This window comes from Rhipicephalus microplus, chromosome X (assembly GCF_043290135.1).
Source record: "Rhipicephalus microplus isolate Deutch F79 chromosome X, USDA_Rmic, whole genome shotgun sequence".
Lineage (NCBI taxonomy): Eukaryota > Metazoa > Arthropoda > Arachnida > Ixodida > Ixodidae > Rhipicephalus > Rhipicephalus microplus.
In genome coordinates this window covers 354,482,191-354,504,033 of record NC_134710.1, presented here as the reverse complement: position 1 = coordinate 354,504,033, position 21,843 = coordinate 354,482,191, and the positions used below count along the sequence as shown (strand labels likewise).

At 46.9% G+C, this 21,843-nt stretch overlaps 1 protein-coding gene across 1 annotated transcript in view; it reads right to left on the bottom strand.

Annotated features, from left to right (window-relative positions):
* Window positions 1-1,001: 1,001 nt before the first annotated feature.
* LOC119161989 (nose resistant to fluoxetine protein 6) overlaps window positions 1,002-21,843 on the bottom strand; it is a 109,488-nt gene continuing 88,646 nt past the window's right edge. Inside the window, exons 14-16 of the mRNA XM_037414477.2 lie at window positions 5,199-5,388; window positions 2,513-2,655; window positions 1,002-1,417 (exon numbers count right to left, since the gene is read on the bottom strand). Coding sequence (XP_037270374.2) covers window positions 1,118-1,417; window positions 2,513-2,655; window positions 5,199-5,388 — 633 coding nt within the window. The 3' untranslated portion in view covers window positions 1,002-1,117. The remainder of the gene's footprint in view (window positions 1,418-2,512; window positions 2,656-5,198; window positions 5,389-21,843) is intronic.

The window sequence follows — 21,843 nt, the reverse complement described above, 5'->3', positions numbered from 1 at the left end:
GATGGTATAGACCTTGGGAAATTACCACACTGATGAAAAAAAAATATTTTAGGTCATGATACAACTGTTGCCTGCGCTATAGTTCGTGATTTGGATTTCACATGTTTTCATAGCGCAAAAAAACAAGGATATAAGCTAAGACCCAACATGAGCCATGGCCCTGTTGTGTCCTATCTTGGGTCCTCGTTTTTCATTGCGCTGTGCAAAGTCTGTTTCAGGTCAGTTACTTTCAGGTTAGTTATTTCAAGAAAGACATCGCCACTCAACCAGTTAAACAAGTTCCAGTTGAGCTTGATCACTGGCTGTTCAAATTACAATGCCATCGGCAGAATTAGTATGCGTATCTCGAGCATATTGATTCTTAACTGAAGCAGGTCACCCTATATTTATCTACTTAACGTTGTCGTTAGAGAAGTACTTTCTCTTACAACATATGGGTTGCTTGCTAAACGAGAGCGATCAGAAAGTGCGCTTTGAAGCAATCATGAACATTTTGGAGGATTGTGGTTTTGTAAAATGATTATTCGGATGTATAGAACCTTTCTTTCCCACCATATTAATGTTTCCTATTTGTACTGCTGCCTATATTGCCAGATGTATATTTTCTTGTCATGTTTCATTGGATAGTACCTTCTTTTAAGGTCACTTATTGGTTTTACTGTTGTGTTTTAGTGACAATCACTTCGTGTTAACGTTTTTTTTTGTTCGTACTTTCTGAGCAATTCATGAATATATTATAAAATATGTGTGCAGCAGCTATTCATGAAATAAGAAGCAGTAGCCTACTCCACATCTACTCAACATGTGGTATTATGTATACGTACTTCGTGAGTATGAACTGCCCCTCTGTTTCTAAAGGGCTCCTGCAAGTGGCCAGTGTTCTTTATAGCTTACAAGATTATACATAGTTGTGGCTCCTATGCTGGAAAGTCAACAAAATTACGGCAAAACTTTTCGTAGGTATCCTGAAAACATTTCCCTATGGCTCCAGTCCTCCAAACTTTTAGGAGAGGGACTCTGAACTGTCCTGTCAACTTTAATTCTCAATTACACTTTGGCTTTTCCAAATGCTCGATCGTCAGTACGTTGACCTCCTACACACTTTCTTGTCCACAGTTCACAAATGGTAACAGACAGTGTCACCATTGATTATGATGCAAACCTTGTTCTTTTCCGACGCCACGCATTGCGGTGGCCCAAAATCGCTGCAGACGATGTCGGTGCTTTTGTGCGGAATGACAGAGGTAGGTTCGGGGCCGTTGGAAGAATTTGTGCTCGCAACATCAGTGACATCCGCTTTTCGCGAGCGGGAACTGAATAGCAGCTTGTCGATTCGTCCAACGGGAGCCTCGCATGAGATGAACAGCAGATAGCTGAGTGAAAAGCACCACACGAGAGCCGAGAAGAAGAGCGTCACCTGCGCAGCAAAAGACCCACTCTGAATCAAGATAAAAAGGTGATGAAACGAAGGAGGAAAATGAGTTTCCAGGCCAATTCTGCACATGGAAACGCTGTTAGTTAAGGCGTCTAGACAATGAGAAGTAACACTTGGGAACTGAAGCATTTGTGAGCAAGCCCATGAAGCCGAATTCGCTAAGCATTTGCATCTACCTAGCTCAGTAAGGTGCACACCCTTCGCTGCCTTAGTTCATATAAATTGTACCTTCACAGTCATCGACTGTGGATCTCGCTTAACAAAGAAAAAAGGCTGGAGTCTTGGGCTGAAACATGGAAATTAGGAATGAAAATTTATAAACAGGAGTAGTACTGGAGGCATTCTATGGACAAGTGGACTATCGACAAGTGGACTTGTCTTCTCCAAGACATCAAGTACTTTCAAAGTAGTTGCAGCCTTGAAAAAGACAGGTCCGTTTGTCGAAACGTCTGCTCGAGCTCAACCCCTGTTTACACATTCTCATCGTTTACCAATGTAATTTTAAACTTCCTCAGAGGCGCTTCTTAGCGATAAGGATCGTGGTGTTCTTATTCGTGTTGCATATATTGTGTTTCTGCCGTGCACTGTGCAGGAATTTAAACATTTCAACGCATCTATCTCGAGATGCATCATAATGGGCGCAGCGCAGGACAGACGCCTTTAGTATGCATTAAAGGTTTCTTCTTTTTCCTATTTCTATGTATTCGCCACTTGGTGAACGTGTGTACGCTATAGTGCGATGCAAGGATCGCGTGGCTTTTTTGGAAGCAGCGTTTTTTACTGGAATTTCGGTCAACCCTAGGTGTATACGTACGATGTAATATTTTACACACTGTAACAAGCTTCCCTCTCCCTTTGTAGACGCGAGATCATATGCGCACAAAAGCTATAAATGACACTTCTATAGAAGCTTCAACGCACCACTGATCAAAACATTGTTGCGGCTGAAGGAACAGCTGGGTTCTTTTTGAGCGTAAAACAAGCACCCGGAGTAAAAGAAAACAACACAGGAAATTATAGGACGATAGAGTAGCTCCACGAGCCAAAGAAGAACATGTACAATGCATTTTGGCTTACTATGAAGAAATGCGAGAAGTAGATGCGTTCTCTTGAGATGTGGAAGGTGAGAAGAAAAAATGGCGAGTGAACCAGGTAGACCCCAAACGACAGGCGACTCAGAGGTGCGAATGCGTCCCACGACAGGAATGCGTCCAGCCAGCCTGCGTGCGCAATAATGAATAACGATTACATATATGTTCTTCTTTACTGAATAATAGAAGGGCTTTAAAACATTAAACTTTGCTTAACTTTAAGTTTAAGAATGTCAGTCGATTCGCTGCAATGAACTGCACAAAATGTTACGATGAGGAACTCTAAAGAGACCCTTCATAAATTTTTACGACAAAAAGTTACAATCAGAGTAGGAATTATGGTATCAGAATGAGAAAGAATAAGCTGAGTGAGAACACATACACATGCAAAAAAGCTAAGACGAAGTACAAGAAGGCCTCGCAAATAGCAGAAATTCAATGTTAATAATAGTAAATATTTTCTTCACATGATAGTTCAATAAATAGGAACTAGAGAACTATTTATAGACAGATATATAGTTTGGTCTCGTATGTACCTGTGATAGTAGAGTATGTCATCATTTTCCCTTAAATGCGACATAAAAGTAACAGGAAGTTACCTTATTGTGCAAATTTAGTGCTACTTGAAACAGCAAGACGTTCCGAGTGAATAAGAGTTTCAAATATATTCGGAATTAGTAATTTAAATAATATTATCTCTAAATATTAGTCGAAAAAATTGTGATCTTGGTTTGTTTACCACGCAAAAGAGCTAACTCGTGCACTTGCAAATGAAGTCACTTTTATAGAGTGACTTGAAATGATAAAGTTTGGTTTCGCGTCCTCTTCTTTCACTATTTGTCACTGTTGTGAGGCATAAGAAAGAGAACAAGAAATATCCATGTTAATTGCTGTAGGTTTACATAACACCTTAGCTCGTCTTGTCATTAATGGTAGCTTCATAGTAAAAAAAAAAGCGTCATTTTATCAGGAGCTTCAAGAAAAAAATGCCTTGCAATTGTATTTTGAGAGCAATTGGCTTCATACTTTGACACGCTGAGTTATCAACTATTTCATTTGTGCGGAGTACCTAAAGCGTGCAATTCTAAGATGCAGTTCTTATTATTGAAAGCGGGGTTTACCATCCCTAAACCACCATATGTATATGAGAGATGCCGTAGCGGAGTGCTCCGGAATTATGAACACCTGGGGTTCTCTAACGTGCACCCAAATCTGAGCACACGGGCCTACAGCATTTTCGCATCCATCAAAAACGCAGCTGCTGCAGCCGGCATTCAATCTCGCTCTCACATGTAATTATGTTTTGCACATATGACGTAGGAGCTGTGACTGTCATTGGACGTCGCGTATGAAGCATTGAAGTACTTGTTTGCTTTTTCTAAGGTATTTAGTGTTACGAAGCACAACACAATTCCAACCAATAGTAGAGGTATTCAGGTCAAGGTAAGGTACAACACATTTCCAACCAACAGTAGAGGTATTCAGGTCGAGGTAAGGTACTGTTTAACGAGTCACAAGGAAACATCTCCACATATTTCTTTTGTTTTTTGAACATTTCTGCAGTCAGGAATCTCGAGTGCTCTGCACAAGAAAAAAAAAGCGCAATGGTATTCTTATTCAAAGGAAGCGGGACACAAACTTATGACGTCTACAACAAAAGCCCTTTGAGGACTAGGTTCATTGGTTTGAGGAACTTCATCCAAGAGCCAATTGAGAACTTGAATGTTGATCATACTTTGAGAGTTTTCAGACATCACTGAACAACGGAATTATTTCGTAATACTCAAATAGCTCAGCAGAATTTAAGTTGGCATGTGAAGTGTTGATTCTCTTTGCAGCACTGTTCTGGTATCACACATGTAGATCATATCCACTTTCACATGCTGCGAGATGCCTACATTTCCAGCCGAAGTGGTCACAGAAAGCAGTCGCGCGTTGAATATAATTCGAACATTTCGAAAATTTTCAAGACGGTGCTGCGTTTTACCAATCCCAGGAGAGTGAATACATGCACGGTAACGTACGCGGCAGCACTCACTTGTTCAGGTGAGAGTTGTGGTCGCTGTGTTGGCGGACTTTCGCAAATACAACGCGTGAAAACAGCCGGTTGTGGCTGAGTTATGACGCAGCTCGTTCAAGTGTTTGTCATTGTGGAACACTTGAAAGAAAACGGGCCTAACATAAAAACACACGCCATAGTATACGCAGTTCATGAAAAGAGAACGGGAATATCAAGTGATTTGCGTGTTCGAAGCATGCTGGAAAGTCAATTGCAGGAACACGCAAAGTGATCGCTATTCCGCTCAATCACTAACAAAGAGTTTAATGACCCTCACCATAGCAATACATTCCGTGGATTGTGTAAACACACTAGTCTCAAAATATGCTTCTTTTCTAGGTTGCCCAGGTCGTCATTACTACCTGCCGAACACACATCATCTCGTCAAACTCCGTATACAAGGCCATTCTCAGCACACGAAATTAACGCTTTCGCTCAACATATACTTCAGGATAAAATCTACACATGTGACAGACTTGAATTTACTGTGCTGTTTAGGTCACCCAGCATGTACTGTGATCCAGTGCATATATGATCAAGGGTTTTTATTTCAACAAACGCCTTTTCAATGGTTTGTCCACCAGGGTACAATACGAGCTTTAAATGTACTTGCCTCCTCTCGCCGTCGAGCAGGCAAATGTAACCCAGGACACGCACAGAGACCACAGAATGCGGTCGAAGAACGCAGCGAACAGCTTCCCAGACTCCGTAGTTGGGTTCCGCTGCTGATACCAACCAATCTTCATGAACAGGCAGCACAAGCCACAGGTCAGCGACAAGCACCACGCAGTTACTTGTAATGCCTATAAAGTGCAAAGTAAACAAGTGAACAAAACGCTGAAAATAAAATATCTTAACTTGGAGTAGGTTCGGTTCAGTTTATTTATCTTAAGGGTCTCCCGGAGGAGACATTACATAAGGAGTGGGCTAACAAAACTTTCACGTGATTTATGTATTAAATAGTGTCATATTGATTATTTACACGTTGTTGGAACAAGCATGGGCAGGTAATGACAGGAATGTCAGCAGGAAGGCCGTTGCAGTCTTTGGCAGTTCTAGCGATGAATGAGGTAGAGAAGTGAGCAGTTCGGGCACGCGGGCATTCGACTTACGGATGAGATGTGTGCAGCGGGAATAGTGTAGGGAGCTTGATTAGGGGGCTGTAAAAGAATTTAAACAAAAAGAGAAAAACTCGAAGTGCAGCGACGATCAGAAAGCTGCGGTAAACCGGATTCTGAGAAGAGTGCTTAAATCCTGATATTATATGAGTAGCTTGAGTGAATGAATTAAGTAGCGCGGTTCTGCACAGCTTCAAGAGAACCGATCAGATATGATCTGTGTGGGTTCCAGATGGCCGATGCATACTCCAGTTCGGGTCTTACGAGTGATTGATCAGCGAGTAACTTCACCTTTCGGGGGCTTGACGAAGATTACGTCCAAGAAAACCTAGGGTTCGGCTCACTGATGATACTATATTAGAAATATGAGCATGCCTGGTCAGATCGCTGCAAAGAGTGCTTCCTATATATTCATAAGAATGTACATTCTCTAGATGTGTGTTTTTCATTTTGTAAAGAAATCGTGCGGAATTCGTGCTACGAGAAAATTACATAACTTGGATTTTTTTGGCATTTAGGTTCATTAGCCAATCATCACGCCAAGTAGCTATGTTATCTAGATCTTTTCGGAGGGCAATATGATTTTGGGTGTTATATATAGCGCGATAAACGGCACAATCATTCGCGAATATTTTAATTTTCTAAGAGACGTACGAAGGTGAGTTGTTATATATTAAAAATAGTAAAGGGTCAAAGACAGATTCTTTATGAACGCCAGATGTTACTAGTACTGAGTTAGATAAGTGATTATTTATAATTACCAGTTAGGAGCGGTTACTAAGAACTTCACTAATGCACCTGAACACATCCACATGCAAGTTAAATTATCTTAGTTTTAATAGTAGGTGCTGGTGGGGAAACCTTATCAAAGGCCCTGCGGAAGTCCAGTAAAATGACACCACATTGTGTAATAATATTAGGATTAGCTTGATTGTCATGTAGAAAGAAGGCAAGCTGTGTTTCTCAAGTGTATCCTCTGCGGAATCCATGCTGAGAGGTATGAAAATAGTCGTTGAAATAAAGAAAGCTTATGACAAGAGAGTACACGACATATTTCATGCGTTTGCAGGGAACGGTTGTTAGTGAGATCGGATGGTAAATTAGAGGGAATGTTTTGTTACCGGTATTGTGGACTGCAACGACCTTCCCAACTTTCCAGTCATCTGGAATTAGGCTTAAGGAAAGAGGCTGGGTGAGCAGCAAAGATAAATATGCTGCGGTTATGCACTTGGTGTTTTTCAAGATTTTTGTGGTAATCTCATCTATACTTGAGGAAGAGGACAACTTTTTTTGTTAGTTGTAGTGCAAATCCTGTGTACATTAAAAGTGATAAATGGTATTGCAGAACACAGATACAACGTGATGATGACGCGGGAAGTGCATTTGACTCGTTTGTAAGGACACTATCAAAGGCGGAGTTGAAATCCTCGGTGTTGTCGACTGCGTTAGTGTTTTCGTTTGATTCGTTTGTTATTTGTATATAGTGTGTTATACTAGAGTAAATAACTTTCCAAACTTGCCTTGGTTTATTAACCAATGGTTTTGGAAGGTTGTTATAGTAAAATGCGTGCTTGGCCTGACGCAATGCGTGCAGGAAGGTCTTTTCTGCTTCATAATAATTATCCCATGCACATGGGGACTCACGTTTCTTGGCGGTGGGATAAAAACATTTTCTTGTGTTTTCCGAGCGTTTTAGGGCTGTCGTGAACCATGGCTTTTGTTGGGAGGAACGAAAAGTGTCGTTTGCAATAAATCTGTTTGTTAGTTCACTTAGTTTATTTTTGAAGCGCTATCAGTTGCCACCTACGGAATGTTCATGAAATCTTGACTGCAATAAAGTAAAAAATAAAGCCACGGCTTCGTTAATAGTTTCATAAGTACCTTCGTCATGGAGGCGTATTGTTTTCTGAAGGGTATTTTGTGCTTGCGGAGTGAATAAAAAGCGGCATGAATGGGTTCATGATCAACTGATTTTAATTAAAGAGCTGTTTATCCGCTGCCCAGAATCGATGACGCCCTCGATTGCCTGCAAGGAGCAGAGTTCTTTTCTTCTTTAGATCAGTAAAACTCAGCCTTCTACCCACTCCCTCTGTTCCCTTGAGCAGAGCTCTCCCAGCTGCGTAGCGGCTGTAGCTACAGAAGGCAGTGGAAGGTTGCTTGCTTCTCGGTGTCCGTCCTGTTTTGTCGTGGCTGCTGCGGCTTGTTCGGGGATGGAGGCCAGCACATTTCAAACGTTACAATAACTCGACTTTATATACAGACATATGTACATATTTACAAGACTTGACCGTCGCAACCGTCGCATGTTGCCTCGGCAGAGCCGATAGTGCAGAGCACTCTTTGCTGCGACCAGAACCAGCCTGCGAGCACTCGGAAGCCAGGTTTTAATACCACGGTTGCCCCTCCCGATTCTCATCATGGCCAACCAAAGCAATTTGGTCCGTTTATTGGACAGACAACACACTTGTTGCCGTCCCCTCCTCTCGCTTTCTTCTTATCGCACTCAACTGCTCGGTCGGAAAGGGAGAGATGAAAGGACGGGCCTGCACACAACGTTCCGCGAACTGTGCGAACGCACACAATGGTGGCGCCGTTTGGCTGCGGGCCTCCTGTATTACTGCGAGATGACTACACTGTCCAGCATGACAGCCGTCCCGCGGACTCTACTCCTGACGGATGGGTGGCTATGCACTGTCCTCCTGTCACCCGCCGGCAATCCGCAGTCCGGGGACCATTTAGCTGGTTGCTAGAAGCGGCGACTGACTGCGGTATTCTTGCCGGAAGGGGCGTGCTTACGCCGAGATTATCGTCTCCCGAGAATAGGCTTTTTGGGAAGCGCGCCCTTTTGAGACCGAGAAGACTCGCTCCCGTGGCCTGCGACGCCAGACCTTACACGCCTTTTCCAAGATTCACGCAAGTGCTCAAATGCAACTGCGCGAATAACAACATAAAGGTATGGCGCCGCACGTCCCCAACCCTGTGGCCATACTTCGCAGTTCCTTGAACGTCAGAGGCATTTCTGCAACGCGTGCAATATTTTCTCTGCTTAACCCTTGAGGCCCCACCAAACGGACGCCACCACATAGCAAAAAAAAGAAAAAAACCGACACCAAGTCACTGTGCACACAAGTACAATCTATAAAGCAGGCAAGTAAAACAACAACAAACTTCTACATGCTTACAGTCGTACCTATACACAAAAAATACTTCACTGAAACACACACACACCCTTCAGCACATGGTGCCGTTCAAATTCAACCAAAATACCAATAACTCCTGCATGCTACACACACACACAAGAGAAACAATGCACTTCACTGAGGCACATAGACCTTTCAATGCGTGGTGCTGTTCAATTGTCCACAGGTTCGCGCACGTCACTTTTGAGTGTCCAGCATGCGCCTAGTCCTCTAGTGTCTCGACCCCCGGAGCACCACTGCCGATTCCCCAGCACTCATTAGGCACCCTCGAAAGCGCATCTGCGTTGCCATGCTCGACGCCTTTCCTGTGCTGCCCACTACATGATACCGCTGAAGCGCCAAGGCCCAACGGGTAAGCTTAGCCCCAGGAAGAGTGCCCTGGGTGAGAAAAGCTAGTGGGTTGTGGTCTGACACCCCGGTAACCTGTGCGCCGAAGAGCCAGAAATCAAACCTTTTCAGACCCCAGATGACTGCAAAGGCCTCTCACTCAATAGTCGACCAGCGCGTTTGAGTTGGAGAGAACTTGTGGCTCGCAAATGCGATCGGCATCTCGGTAACATCGTCCGCACGTTGCGACAGGCAGACTCCAGCCGCGACCGCGGACGCGTCTGTAAACCGCCAATACGGCCTCTCGGGATCTGGGGTCGATAATGCTGCTGCCTCACACAATGCGATCTTAAGCCGCTGAAACGCCCTTTCAGCTTCCGCGGACCCTGGAATTTGGTTCGGGATTCGCTTCCCCGTTAGCTCTGTCAGGGGCCTCGCTACCTCTGCGTAATCTTTCACATAGCTTCGGTAGTAGCCACACAGGCCCAGTACGCTGCGTAGTTCTCTTTTAGTCTCCGGCGCCTTTAAACCTTTGATCGCTGCAAGCTTCTCAGGGTCAGGAGCATGCCGTCCCGAGCCTACCACATGTCCCAAATACTGGATCGATGGACGAGCTATCTGGCACTTATCTCTCTTGACCTTCAGGTTAACCCGCTTTAGGGTCTCAAACACCTGCCCCAGGTGTTCCACGTGCTCTTCGACCGTTTCACTAAAAACGACTATATCATCCAGGTATGCACAGCAGTATCGACTGTGTGGCCTTAGCAGTTCGTTCATTGCCCTCTGGAATGTCTGAGCAGCGTTTTTAAGCCCCAAGGGCATTACCGTCCAGGCAAACTGTCCGCGATGACACGCAAACGCTGTCAGCAGGCGCGAAGAAGACTCGAGTGGTACCTGCCAATAACCTCTTCGCAGGTCGAGCAGTGTTATGTACTTCGCTTTTCCTACGCTCATTATGAGTTCTTGCTGAAGGGCCATTGGGTAGGCGTCCGCCACCGTCCCCACGTTTAATGCCCGAAAATCGACACAGAGTCGCATGCTGCCGTCTTTCTTCGGAACGCATACCAGCGGATGGGCATACGGGCTCTCGCACGGAAAGATCAACCCCAATTCGAGCAGCTCGTCTACCTGCCTCCCCACCTCGGTCTGTAAGCTTTTGGGTACCCTGTACGGATGAGGGCTTCTGCAGAAAAACCCGTCTTGCAACCTTATCTCGTGTGGCCTTACTGCCGCTACCGTCGGCCTCCTGCCAAACTGCTCCTCATGCCTCTCGAACACTTCGCAGATCACCCCGCGTTCCCATTCTACTAAATGGACTACCATATCGCGTGATGGAAAAACTTCTTCACTACGCATTGCCTCTGGCTGTGGGGCGCACTCTACTTCACCGAAATCACCGTCCTCCTCGAACATTACTCCTGCCGACATAACCCTGGACTGATATGGGTGTAGCTTATTCGCGTGCACCAGTTTCCGGTTACCTGCTGGCATCTGCACGAAGTATGAATGCTCGCGGTATCTCTCAGTGACACTGCTTGGCCCTTCCTATTTCGGAAACATTTTCCCTGGTCGTTGATCATCAAACACCAGTACCAAATCACCGACATTAAACTCTTTTGCCTTCGCCCTTTTGTTGAATTGCGCAGCGTAGGTGTTTTGCGATTTCGAGCTGACCATTTCCGCAACCTGCGCCGCGCGCCTCAGCCGCCCTCGTAATTCTTCCATGTACGCCGCTGGCGACGCTCCCAACTCTCCCGGAACTGCAGTTTCCTCCGTCCAAGCCCTCTTAAGTATACTTAACGAACCCGTTGGTTGCCTCCCATACAGCATCTCAAAAGGCGCTACTCCGGTCGTATCGTGTGGGGCTTCCCTGTACCCCCACAGCAAGAAAGGCACAAAGTGATCCCGATTCCTCCCCTCCTTCTCTATTGTGTGGTATAGCCTGTTCTTAAAGGTCCTGTTCCATCGCTCGACAGCCCCATTGCTCTCAGGGTGCCCCGGCGTGGAAAATCGAGGGGAGCAACCAAGTTTCGACAAAAACTCTCTTGTCAGTGCCGCTGTAAAGTTAGTGCCGCAGTCAGACGCTGTAACCTCGGGTATGCCTGTTCTGCTAAATACTGCCAGCAGTGCATCGCAGGTTGTCCTAGCGCTTAATAAACGCAAACACACCACCTCGGGCCAGCGCGTGCATAAGTCGATGACGTATAAACAGTACTTATGGCCCCGGCCTGATACTGGCTCCAGCGGTCCAATAACGTTCACGTTAACCTGCTGAAACGGATATCTTGGTCTCGTAAGGGGTTCGATCGGGACGCTGTCCCCGCGACGCCAGTCTGCCCTCGCCTGGCAACCATGACAACTGTTGCAGTGTCGTCGCACGTCGTCTCCTACGCCTGGCCAATAAAAACTGTACTTGATCCTAGAGCATGTTTTATGGCAACCAAAATGCCCAGCCCAGCTTGACTCATGCGCCAGTTGCAAAACTTTCCCTCTGTGGCATTCCGGCAGTACCAGCTGCGTTACCGATCGCCCCAACACCTTATCCTTATGATAAAGTAACCCGTCGATTACTAGCATATTGCCTTTTCCTGTCGCTGCTCCTCTCCACGCTTCCTGTAAAGTCGGGTCTCCCCGTTGTTTCTCGCGAAACTCATCTGACGTGGACTTCTCCTTCATGCCGACTCTCGGGGCTTCGTTATGCAACACGCTGTCATCCCGCTGATCCCCTTCATTGCGGCTTGCTAGAGTTACCGCGCTGATCAACACCTCCTCGGTCGCGTGTCGCTCTACCAATTTTACACGAGTGTCCACCTCGTCCTGACGCCATACGGCCTCGGCGTGCTGAGGCTCGCTTTCGAACTCTGGCCGAGCGCCGCCCACTTCTGAGGTACCCTTTGCTACCCCTTCGAGGGTGCTCTCCTCGTGTAGTAGTTTCCATGCTTCTTCGGAAAATAGGCAATCAGTTCGTGCCGTTAGACGGTCCGTTAACGCGCACAACACTGGGACTGGTTCCCTAACGTCGGAAAAATCTCCGCGCTCGCGCGACATAGTCAGTGGAATAACTGCGAGCTTGGCCTGTACTTTCTCCCCGAACGCCGAAGTCAGGTTGACCATCCCATGCGGTTGCATCAACTCTGACGGGACCATGCTCTCATGGACTACTGTAATTTCCGCACCTGTGTCCAACATTGCTCCTATATGTTTGTCTTTGCAGTCGAGTGATACTGGAATTAAATCATTGTGTGCGGCTGGGGGACCTTCAATCGAAACACGCGCCGCTAAGCTGCCTTCTTTACTGTTCGGAAACACTTCCGTCGGCTGTTTCTGACGCTGCGGGCAATTCCATTTCTGGTGCCCTGTGCTGCCACAACTGTAGCAGGACCTGGGCTTTGGTTTCCCCTCCACGATACGGTTTTTCCCAGCCCCGCGGCTCTTCATTGTCTCTTCGTCGGATCTAGCTCTGCTCGCGGTTTTCGACTCCGCCGCGATTTGCTTCGCCTGCCTCGCGGCGCTGTTCGTCCCCTGTGCTTCTTCAAACGTTTGCAGCAACGCGGATATCTCTGGGGCGCTCATCCACGCTCTACCTTCTTGGAGTGTGACGTATCGCAAGGCCTCCTCCGCCAATTTTTCTTTAATTGGTCAGCCACCAAAAGCTTGACCAGGCCCTCGAATGTCGACACCCCTCTTGCCTCAAGGTAGAAGTGGAGGTAGCTCTCTAAACGTGTTGAAAAAGATCTCCACCCCTCGTTCGCACGCTTGCCTGACCCGAAAAATCTTTTTAGATATTCCCCGGCTGAAAGTCTGAGCTTGTCCGGCACCGTTTGCTTGATTACCTGGTAATCTTTGCGCTCTGTCGGGCTTAGCCGCGTGGACAAAAACGGGACTCTCTCCGCTACCAACGGGAAAACTAAACGTCCCCAAAACTCCCCTGGTACCTCGTACGCTTCTAGGGCACTTTCCACGGACTCAAACCACACTGGTGCTTCAGCCTCGGCTGGAAATTTGGGTAACACCCCTGTGAGGACTTTTGAGTAGCGTCTCAGTTCGCTACACGGATCCCGCCTGCCGAACTTGGGTCCACTCCACTGAGAGCTTCCGCCCATCATCTGCGACAGCCTCTCCATCTCAAACCGCAATTCCTGCAGTCTACGCTCCGGCGTGAGATTTTTGAAACGGTCATCTTTCTGGCTCTCCCACGCACTGCCCTCTCCCGGGTTTCCCACGTCGCTCTCGTCCCCCGACTCACGACTCATGGCCTGCGCTCGCCTGTCCGGGTTTAAGTGGGCAAACCTCGTGTCCATAGGACGCCTTAAAACTCAAAAACAAGGCAGCGGTACCCCTGAGATGTAAGAACACCAGAGGACTCACCACTTTTGAAGTTTCTGCTCGCTGGTTGCTCGATGTCGCCGGGATGATGAATTGGGATGACCGTAGCTGGACCCCTGGCTTCCTCGGGTCGATGGCTGCCACACTGCCGCCTCCTGAGCTCGGTCGCTTGGCTCTTCGTTGGAACAGCCGATGTCTTGGCTTTTGGCTTTGCGTGTTCTCCACAGCACGACGATCTCCTTGTTTCGCAGAGCGCTCCTTGTCGTCGTCGTCTCGATCCTGCCGACTGCGCCAGTAAAACTCATCCTTCTACCCACTCCCTCTGTTCCCTTGAGCAGAGTTCTCCCAGCTGCGTAGCGGCTGTTGCTACAGAAGGGAGTAGAAGGTTGGTTGCTTCTCGGTGTCCGTCCTGTTTTGTCGTGGCTGCTGCTGCTTGTTCGGGGATGGAGGCCAGCACATTTCAGACGTTGCAACAACTCGACTTTATATATAGACATATGTACATATTTACAAGACGACCGTCGCAACCGTCGCATGTTGCCTCGGCAGAGCCGATAGTGCAGAGCACTCTTTGCTGCGACCAGAACCAGCCTGCGAGCACTCGGAAGCCAGGTTTTAATACCACGGTTGCCCCTCCCGATTCTCATCATGGCCAACCAAAGCAATTTATTCCGTTTATTGGACAGACAACACACTTGTTGCCGTCCCCTCCTCTCGCTTTCTTCTTATCGCACTCAACTGCTCGGTCGGAAAGGGAGAGATGAAAGGACGGGCCTGCACACAACGTTCCGCGAACTGTGCGAACGCACACAATGGTGGCGCCGTTTGGCTGCGGGCCTCCTGCATTACTGCGAGATCACTACGCTGTGCAGCATGACAGCCATCCCGCGGACTCTACTCCTGATGGATGCGTGGCTATGCACTGTCCTCCCGTCACCCGCCGGCAATCCGCAGTCCGGGGACCATTTAGCTGGTTGCTAGAAGCGGCGACTGACTGCGGTATTCTTGCCGGAAGGGGCGCGCTTACGCCGAGATTATCGTCTCCCGAGAATAGGCTTTTTAGGAAGCGCGCCCTTTTGAGACCGAGAAGACTCGCTCCCATGGCCTGCGACGCCAGACCTTACTAGATCTTCGATCCGGCTACTGGTAGGTCCTTATGAATGAAGCCGACCGCTGCAAGACTGCGTTTGTTACGCCTGACGAATTTTACGAGTTTAACGTCATGCCATTCGGCCTCTGTAATGTGCCTGCGACCTTCGAGCGTCTTATGGACAACATCTTTAGAGGCTTTAAATGGAACACATGCCTGTGCTTTTTGGATGGCGTCATCGTTTTTTAGAAGGACTTCAACTCCCACCTCAGCCGCCCAGCAAGCGTCCTCACTTGTCTTTCAAACGCTAGACTGCAGCTGAATTTGAAGAAATGCTACTTCGCTGCCCGCCAGCTTACCATCTTAGGGCATGTTGTTAGCAAGCATTGTGTCCGTCTTGATACAGCTAAGCTTCGCACTGCCGCCGACGTTCCCAGGCCGGCTACACTAAAAGAACTTCGCAGCGTCATCGGGCTCTGCTCATATTTTCGTCGTTTTGTGCGCAATTTCGCCATCATAATTGCACCCTTGACGCAGCTACTTGCCGGCCGCCAAGACCTCTCGGCGTGGTCCCCAGCATGCGACGAAACATTCGCGTCTTTACACCATCTTCTGACATCACCACCTATCCTACGCCGCTTTGATCTAGACGCTCCAACCAAAATCTATACAAACGCTAGTGGAGTTGGCCTCGGCACTATTCTTGCTCAGCGTAAATGTGGCTTCGATGAGTATGTTGTGTCCTACGCTAGTCGCACCCTCACTAAAGCGAGAAAGAACTATTCAGTCACCGAGAAAAAATGCCTTGCCATTGTTTGGGCAATCACAAGTTCCGACCTGACATATATGGCCGCCCATTTGACGTCGTGACTGATCACCACGCATTGTGTTGCTTGTCGTCAATAAAAGACCCATCTGGTCGCCTAGCTCGCTGAGCGCTACGTCTCCAAGATTACAATATACGTGTAATTTATCGGTCAGGCCGCAAGCATTTGGACGCCGACGCTCTTTCTCGCTAACCACTTCCCCACGATTATGTTGCAGCGTCTGTTTCCAGCTGCGAATGTTCTTCATTTGAACATGTCGACATGTCCTCTGAGCAACACCAAGATCCATGGATAGCGTCTCTCTTAAAGTACCTGTCTCTGACGTCTCCAAGTACCGACAACCGTTTAGTTCGACGAACTGCTCGCCATTTTACCATCCGTGACGGTCTTCTGTACCAGCAAAACTACTTATCTGATGGCCGCAAATGGTTGCTGGTGATACCTCGCCACTTACGTTTTGACGTCTGTGCCTCCTTCCACACGGATCCGCAATGCGCCCACGCAGGTGTAGTGAAGACGTTTGCTCGCCTACGAATTCGATATTACTGGCGTGAAATGTACCGCTTTGTTAGGCAGTACGTCCGTTCATCATTTTACCATATGGTGTAGTAGCGCGAATTCACGGGGACGAAGAGGACAAGAAAACACAACACGTGCGAGTGTTGTGTTTTCTTGTCCTCTTCGTCCCCGTGAATTTGCGCTACTACACCATATGGTAAAATGATGTCTCACCAACTAGCCCAGCTCTCAACCCTACTGAACGTCCGTTCATGTTGCTTGTGCCAACGCCGGAAGAGCTCCCCTCGCACAACCACGGGGCCACTCCAGCCACTGCCTTGTCCTTCTCGGCCTTTCAGTCGCACCGGAATCGACTTGTACGGTCCCCTACCATACACACCAAATGGAAACCGCTGGGTCATCGTAGCCGTGGGCCACCTTACGTGCTACGACGAAACTTCGGCGCTTTCCGAGGCCACTGCGCGTGAAGTCGGCCTGGTTAATCTGCACAACCTCGTCCTTCGGCATGGTGCACCCCGCGAGCTTCTCAGTGACCGTGGGCGTTCTTTCTTGTCGGAAGCTGTAGAAGCCCTCCTACGCGAATGCAACATCGTGCATCGAACAACGACCGCATACCACTCCCAAACCAACGGAATGACCGAGCGATTCAATCGAACGCTGCGCAACATGCTCTCCATGTATGTTTCTGATGACCATACGAACTGGGACTGCATACTGCCATTCGTTACTTACGCTTACAATAGCGCAATTCAATCGACAACTGCATTCTCCCCATTCTTCCTTCTTTATTGTCGGGAACCTTCATCCTACTTAGACACTGTCTTTCTGTACCGCCCAGACCCTCCAGAATTGACAACTTTGGCCGAAGCCGCCACATATGCCGAAGAAGGTCGGCAGCTAGCACGTTCGCTAACTAGGCACGATCAGGCTCGCCAGAAGCACTCGCATGACCAACGCTCATCTCCTTCGTCATACGCGCCTGGGGCAATCGTATGGCTCCACGTGCCATCGTCTGCCCCAGGCCTTTGCTCAAAGTTCATACCCAAGTATGACGGTCCATACCGAATCCTGCGCCACACTTCACCAGTCAACTACATAGTTGAACCTATTCAGCCACCTACAGATCAACGGCACCGCAGGCGCGAGACTGTGTACGTCGAGCTTGTAAATCCTCACTACGACCCACCAGTCCTGTCTGTGCCATAGGTCGCCACGATGGCTCCTTTCGCACCGGAGAGTCAAGTAGTGACAAATATGGGCTCTAAGAACGACGAAGACGTTTGTTGTGGCGGAGGCTCGTGCTGCCTAATACTCCCAATACTTTGTTTTTTGGGGCCACTTCATTGGGACACCGCGACAGGAACATCTGCGGGGCTCTCTGCGAATTCATATATAACACAAGAAGATTACCTTGCTGAGTCAGCGATCAGCTCTCGAATTTTACTAGCCACACTACCACTTAATATTTAGCTGATACACTGCAATGATTCAAATTTCAAGAGAACATTGCGCCAAAAATATTTTCACAGTCAAAACACAGTAATCATATTCCCCTAGAATAGAAAACCTAAAGGTATTGACTTGCATTAACCACCGGATTCTTGGCCAATCCCCCTTAGTGGGTGAGAGCCACAAAAGAAAGGAACAAGCAAGCAAGCAAGCAAGCAAGCTGCTGCTGAAACCACTGGTTGCTGTCTCGGTGCTGTTAGGCCAAATGAGCGGTTGCTCTACCGCGGCGTGCGTCTAGCAGTATTCTTACAGAGCTAATTGATAAAAAACTGTCAAGAAAATCGGTTGCAACCTGTTTGCAACATGTTGGGTAACCCGTATAGGTTCTGTTACTGAGAAAAAAATAAAGTTAAGTCAAAATCAACAAAATCCCGCGTGTATCTGTTCTCTGGCGATGAGGATGGTTGTAAGTTCCACCAGTCTATATGCGGAAAATTAAAATGACCAAATGAGATCTGCGTGGAGGGGTGCTCTTTCACCAGTTTGCTTACAGTGTTATTAAGATCAAAACAGAATTCAGAAGTGGCATGAGGGGGCCTTTAGCAAACACTAAGTCGGAAGTTTTTAGGAGAGCTATGGAATAATACCAATAGTATCTCCAGGCTTGCCTGAATGCTTAGTGGCAAGCATAGCAGACGCTCATGTAGTGCTATTAGTACGCCACCACTACGGGTTCCTACATGCTCTTTTTGATAGAGGCAGAGTTAGGGCAAGTCAATTAGCACTTCGCTATCAGTGACACCACTACTCAGCCACGTTTCAGTCAGTAGCAGTATATCGCTACCTGTTGATAAAACTGTGCTGCCCCGCCGCGGTGGTCTAGGGGCAAAGGTACTTGGCTGCTGACCCGCAGGTCGCGATAATGAATCCCGGCATCAGCGGCTGCATTTTAGATGGAGGCAAAAATACTGCAGGCTCGTGTGATCAGATTAGGGTGCATGTTAAAGAACACCAGGTGATCGAAATTTCCGGAGCCCGCCACTATGGTGCCTCTCATAAGCATATGGTGGTTTTGGGACGTTAACCCCACGTATCAATGATACAACTGTACTTGATGCCACGTCACGCTTCGCAAGGAAGCTGCGCACGTTGGCATAGACTACAAAAAGTAATTGGGTAGATTCCTGTTGGTGAAAGGATAGCTGCTTTGCGACTTCCTTGACACTGTTAGAAACAGCATCGAAAACATATTCCTCAGGACTAATTATAAAGTTTTGATACGGAGCAAATATGGAACACCTTTGTTTTTCGCCGACACCACAATATGCTTTAATGAGTTTCAAACCCCTTGCGAAAAATATTGCCCAATACTACAACTGGTGTTCCTAAGCATACGTCCTCTTGAAAGGTTGTTTGTTTTCGTTCTATGGAACGCAAACTCAACTACAAGTGGGTGACAGCAGTTGTGGTATGATGACCAACGTGATGTGCTCGTTCAAGGCGGTGGGGTAGTGCTGTCTCTAAACCAGAGTTGCCATGTTTGGTTACTTCGCACAAATTAGATGATTTTTTAGCCCTGTGGTGGCAAAAAATACCTTTATACGTGGATATTTTCTTGTGCCCTGGATTCAACCTATATTTTCAAACTAGGCCAACCTTTCAAACCACCTATTTGTACCACAAGTGATTCAAGGCTTGTACAGTTTACTTGAACACATCACACACGCACGCGTGCAATAGTATTAATAATGATAGTTGATCGCTGTATTAGCCTAGCTCAAAGTATGTCACCAACTTGTGACAACTGCCGGATCGACTTTGGAGCCGCCAGTTGCCGACACACCACGAGGATAGAAAAGTTCATTACATGCTTGTAGACAGGTACATGGATTGGCTTATTAAGATGTTGGTGGCTTGTATTGAATGTAAGCATTGGAAGCAGGGAACGCCATAGCAACAAATCGGAAGGTCAGACGCAGAATAGATAGCAGATTGAAACGTGCCCCACATTTCTCACGCACAAATGACGCAGGAAACGTACTCACAGGTACAGCTGAACGGGAATAAGCGTCTCAGATGTTACGTCGCTGTGCCTGGAAAGCGCGCCCCTTTTACAAACAGAGACTGTGCAACGATTGCAGTGACCTTTGTGCGCCCAGTAACTACAACAGAATTGTTCTGGTGAAATTACAAAGCCAGCCACCATGTACGATCCTCCCCACAGCGAGATAAGGGCGTGCACGAGTGAACGTCCACCTTCCTTCTTTCCGCGGGGCAAGGTACCCATGGGACATGAGAGCGTACGCCACCGCGTTGTGACGATGTGGAGACGCGCGCTCATTGCACCATCTTGCTGGTAATGCTGAAAACACGATAATTCTCCCCCCCCCTTCCGAGATGCCCGTTACCAGCGGTAAGTCGTAGATATAAATCACTTGCCATTTCAACACACAAAGACGTGCTCTTCTGGGGCTCAGTGGTTAACGACTCGCATTCACGGCGTGGAGGTCCAGCGTTCGATTCCGCACGCTGGAGCCTTCTTCACGATTATATTTTATATTTCTTTCATGCGTATTTTTTTCTTTCTTGCGTTTCCATATATATATATATATATATATATATATATATATATATATATATAGTGGGAGTAATAATTCAATGGGCCAGTTAGTCTCAGTGAAGGTATGGGATATGACACAATGGGAGCGTTGTCAACAAGGATAAATATATTTCTTTCCCAACAGTTTATGGAGGGGTCCTCCCTTCATCAGGGGATGAGTTATACTAATATGAACTTCCATACTTCATTGCTGCCGCGTCCCTCTCGCCTTGAAAAATGCTTGCGAGGGTGAAAAAGAATTAAAAAAAGAAAGAAAAAAGAAAAGAAAAAAAGACGAAAAAAAATAACAGGAAAAAAGAAAAAGAAAGAAGAAAAAGAAAAAAAGTAAATAAGAGGAAGAACCACTGTCAACACTGTCAACACTGCCAACACATTTGGTTTCGTTCTCAGTGTTGACAGTGGTTCTTCCTCTTTTTCACTTTCTGTTTTTTTTTCTTTCTTTCTTTTTTTGCGTAAATGCTTCAATACCAGAGTCCTTCAAAAGCATTGAAGGACTCTGGTATAACTCATCCCCTGATGAAGGGAGGACCCCTCCCGAAACTGTTGGGAAATAAATATATTTATCCTTGTTGACCACGCTCCCGTTGTGCCATATCCCATACCTTCACAAAGACTAACTGCCAATTGAATTATTACTCCCACTGACTATATATATATATATATATATATATATATATATATATGGTTACGTATACATGTACGGTGTGAGACGCCGACATCGACGTGGGCAGCAAAATACAGTCGAGAGTGTGCCTGTATCTGCTATCGCAACAAATGAAAGGGGTAAGTGCTAATTAGGTATTAAAACACTTTGCCTCACTGCGGTGATTGTGTCTTGAAATCCTGACTGGTAAACTTTGATTATCATTTACCTCCTCAGTCCGGTATTGTTTGAAGATGATCAGTTTGGTACAAGCCACAGTGCTGTTTCAACTTCACCATACAAAAATTAATACCTGCAACCGTAAAGTTGCAATATAAGTGTTACCGGCCCATGGAAAGATTCATTTTGCTGATTTTTTATTTACACTGCATAACATGCTGTTCTATTTAATGTTACGCAGCCTTTATTTTCCTATATTAAGAGACAATGTTGCTGATCCTCATTGTGGCTATGAGCCATGCTTCTTTATGAAGAAAAAAAATAAAACAAAACGTCACTACGTTCACTAGATCCCACAAGTATCACGCACAGCTTTCACACAAAATGATCAACTAAACTGCGTCTTTCAGTTCATGGACATGCGTATTGAAACCACAAGTTTCACTAAACTGTCGTGAATATACAAACTATTCGACTGCGTGGACACGCCGCTAAGTGACAATGTAACCGCACAAGCGCCTGACTGGGGAAGATGTTGGCGTTTTCTGTCGTGATTTGATCAGCGAGGTAAAGCTCGGCAATCGCCTGACTTTGGGCATGTACTACACAATAAAACTTGAAAAGAAAGCACCTACTCCATTTTGTTGATCGCCACGAAATACCGACTACGCAACGCTACCCTCCGTTCCGCGCATGGTTCTTTAAAATGTTACAATACGAAACGCCAACGTACACTGCTGTAAAGCTGCATAAAAAAATCACACCAGAATAAAACAACAACAAAAAAAGAAAACGTTCATATTCATATTCGATAAGCTCCTCCAAAACCACAGCTGGAGGTATTAGTGACAGAAGCCTAATTTACGAAACATGGGTCGTAGCAATAAATAGAACCAAGCAAACTGCACAAATTGCGCTGTCTTCGACACTCCCTTGCGCAGTCGCGTAGGACGTCATGC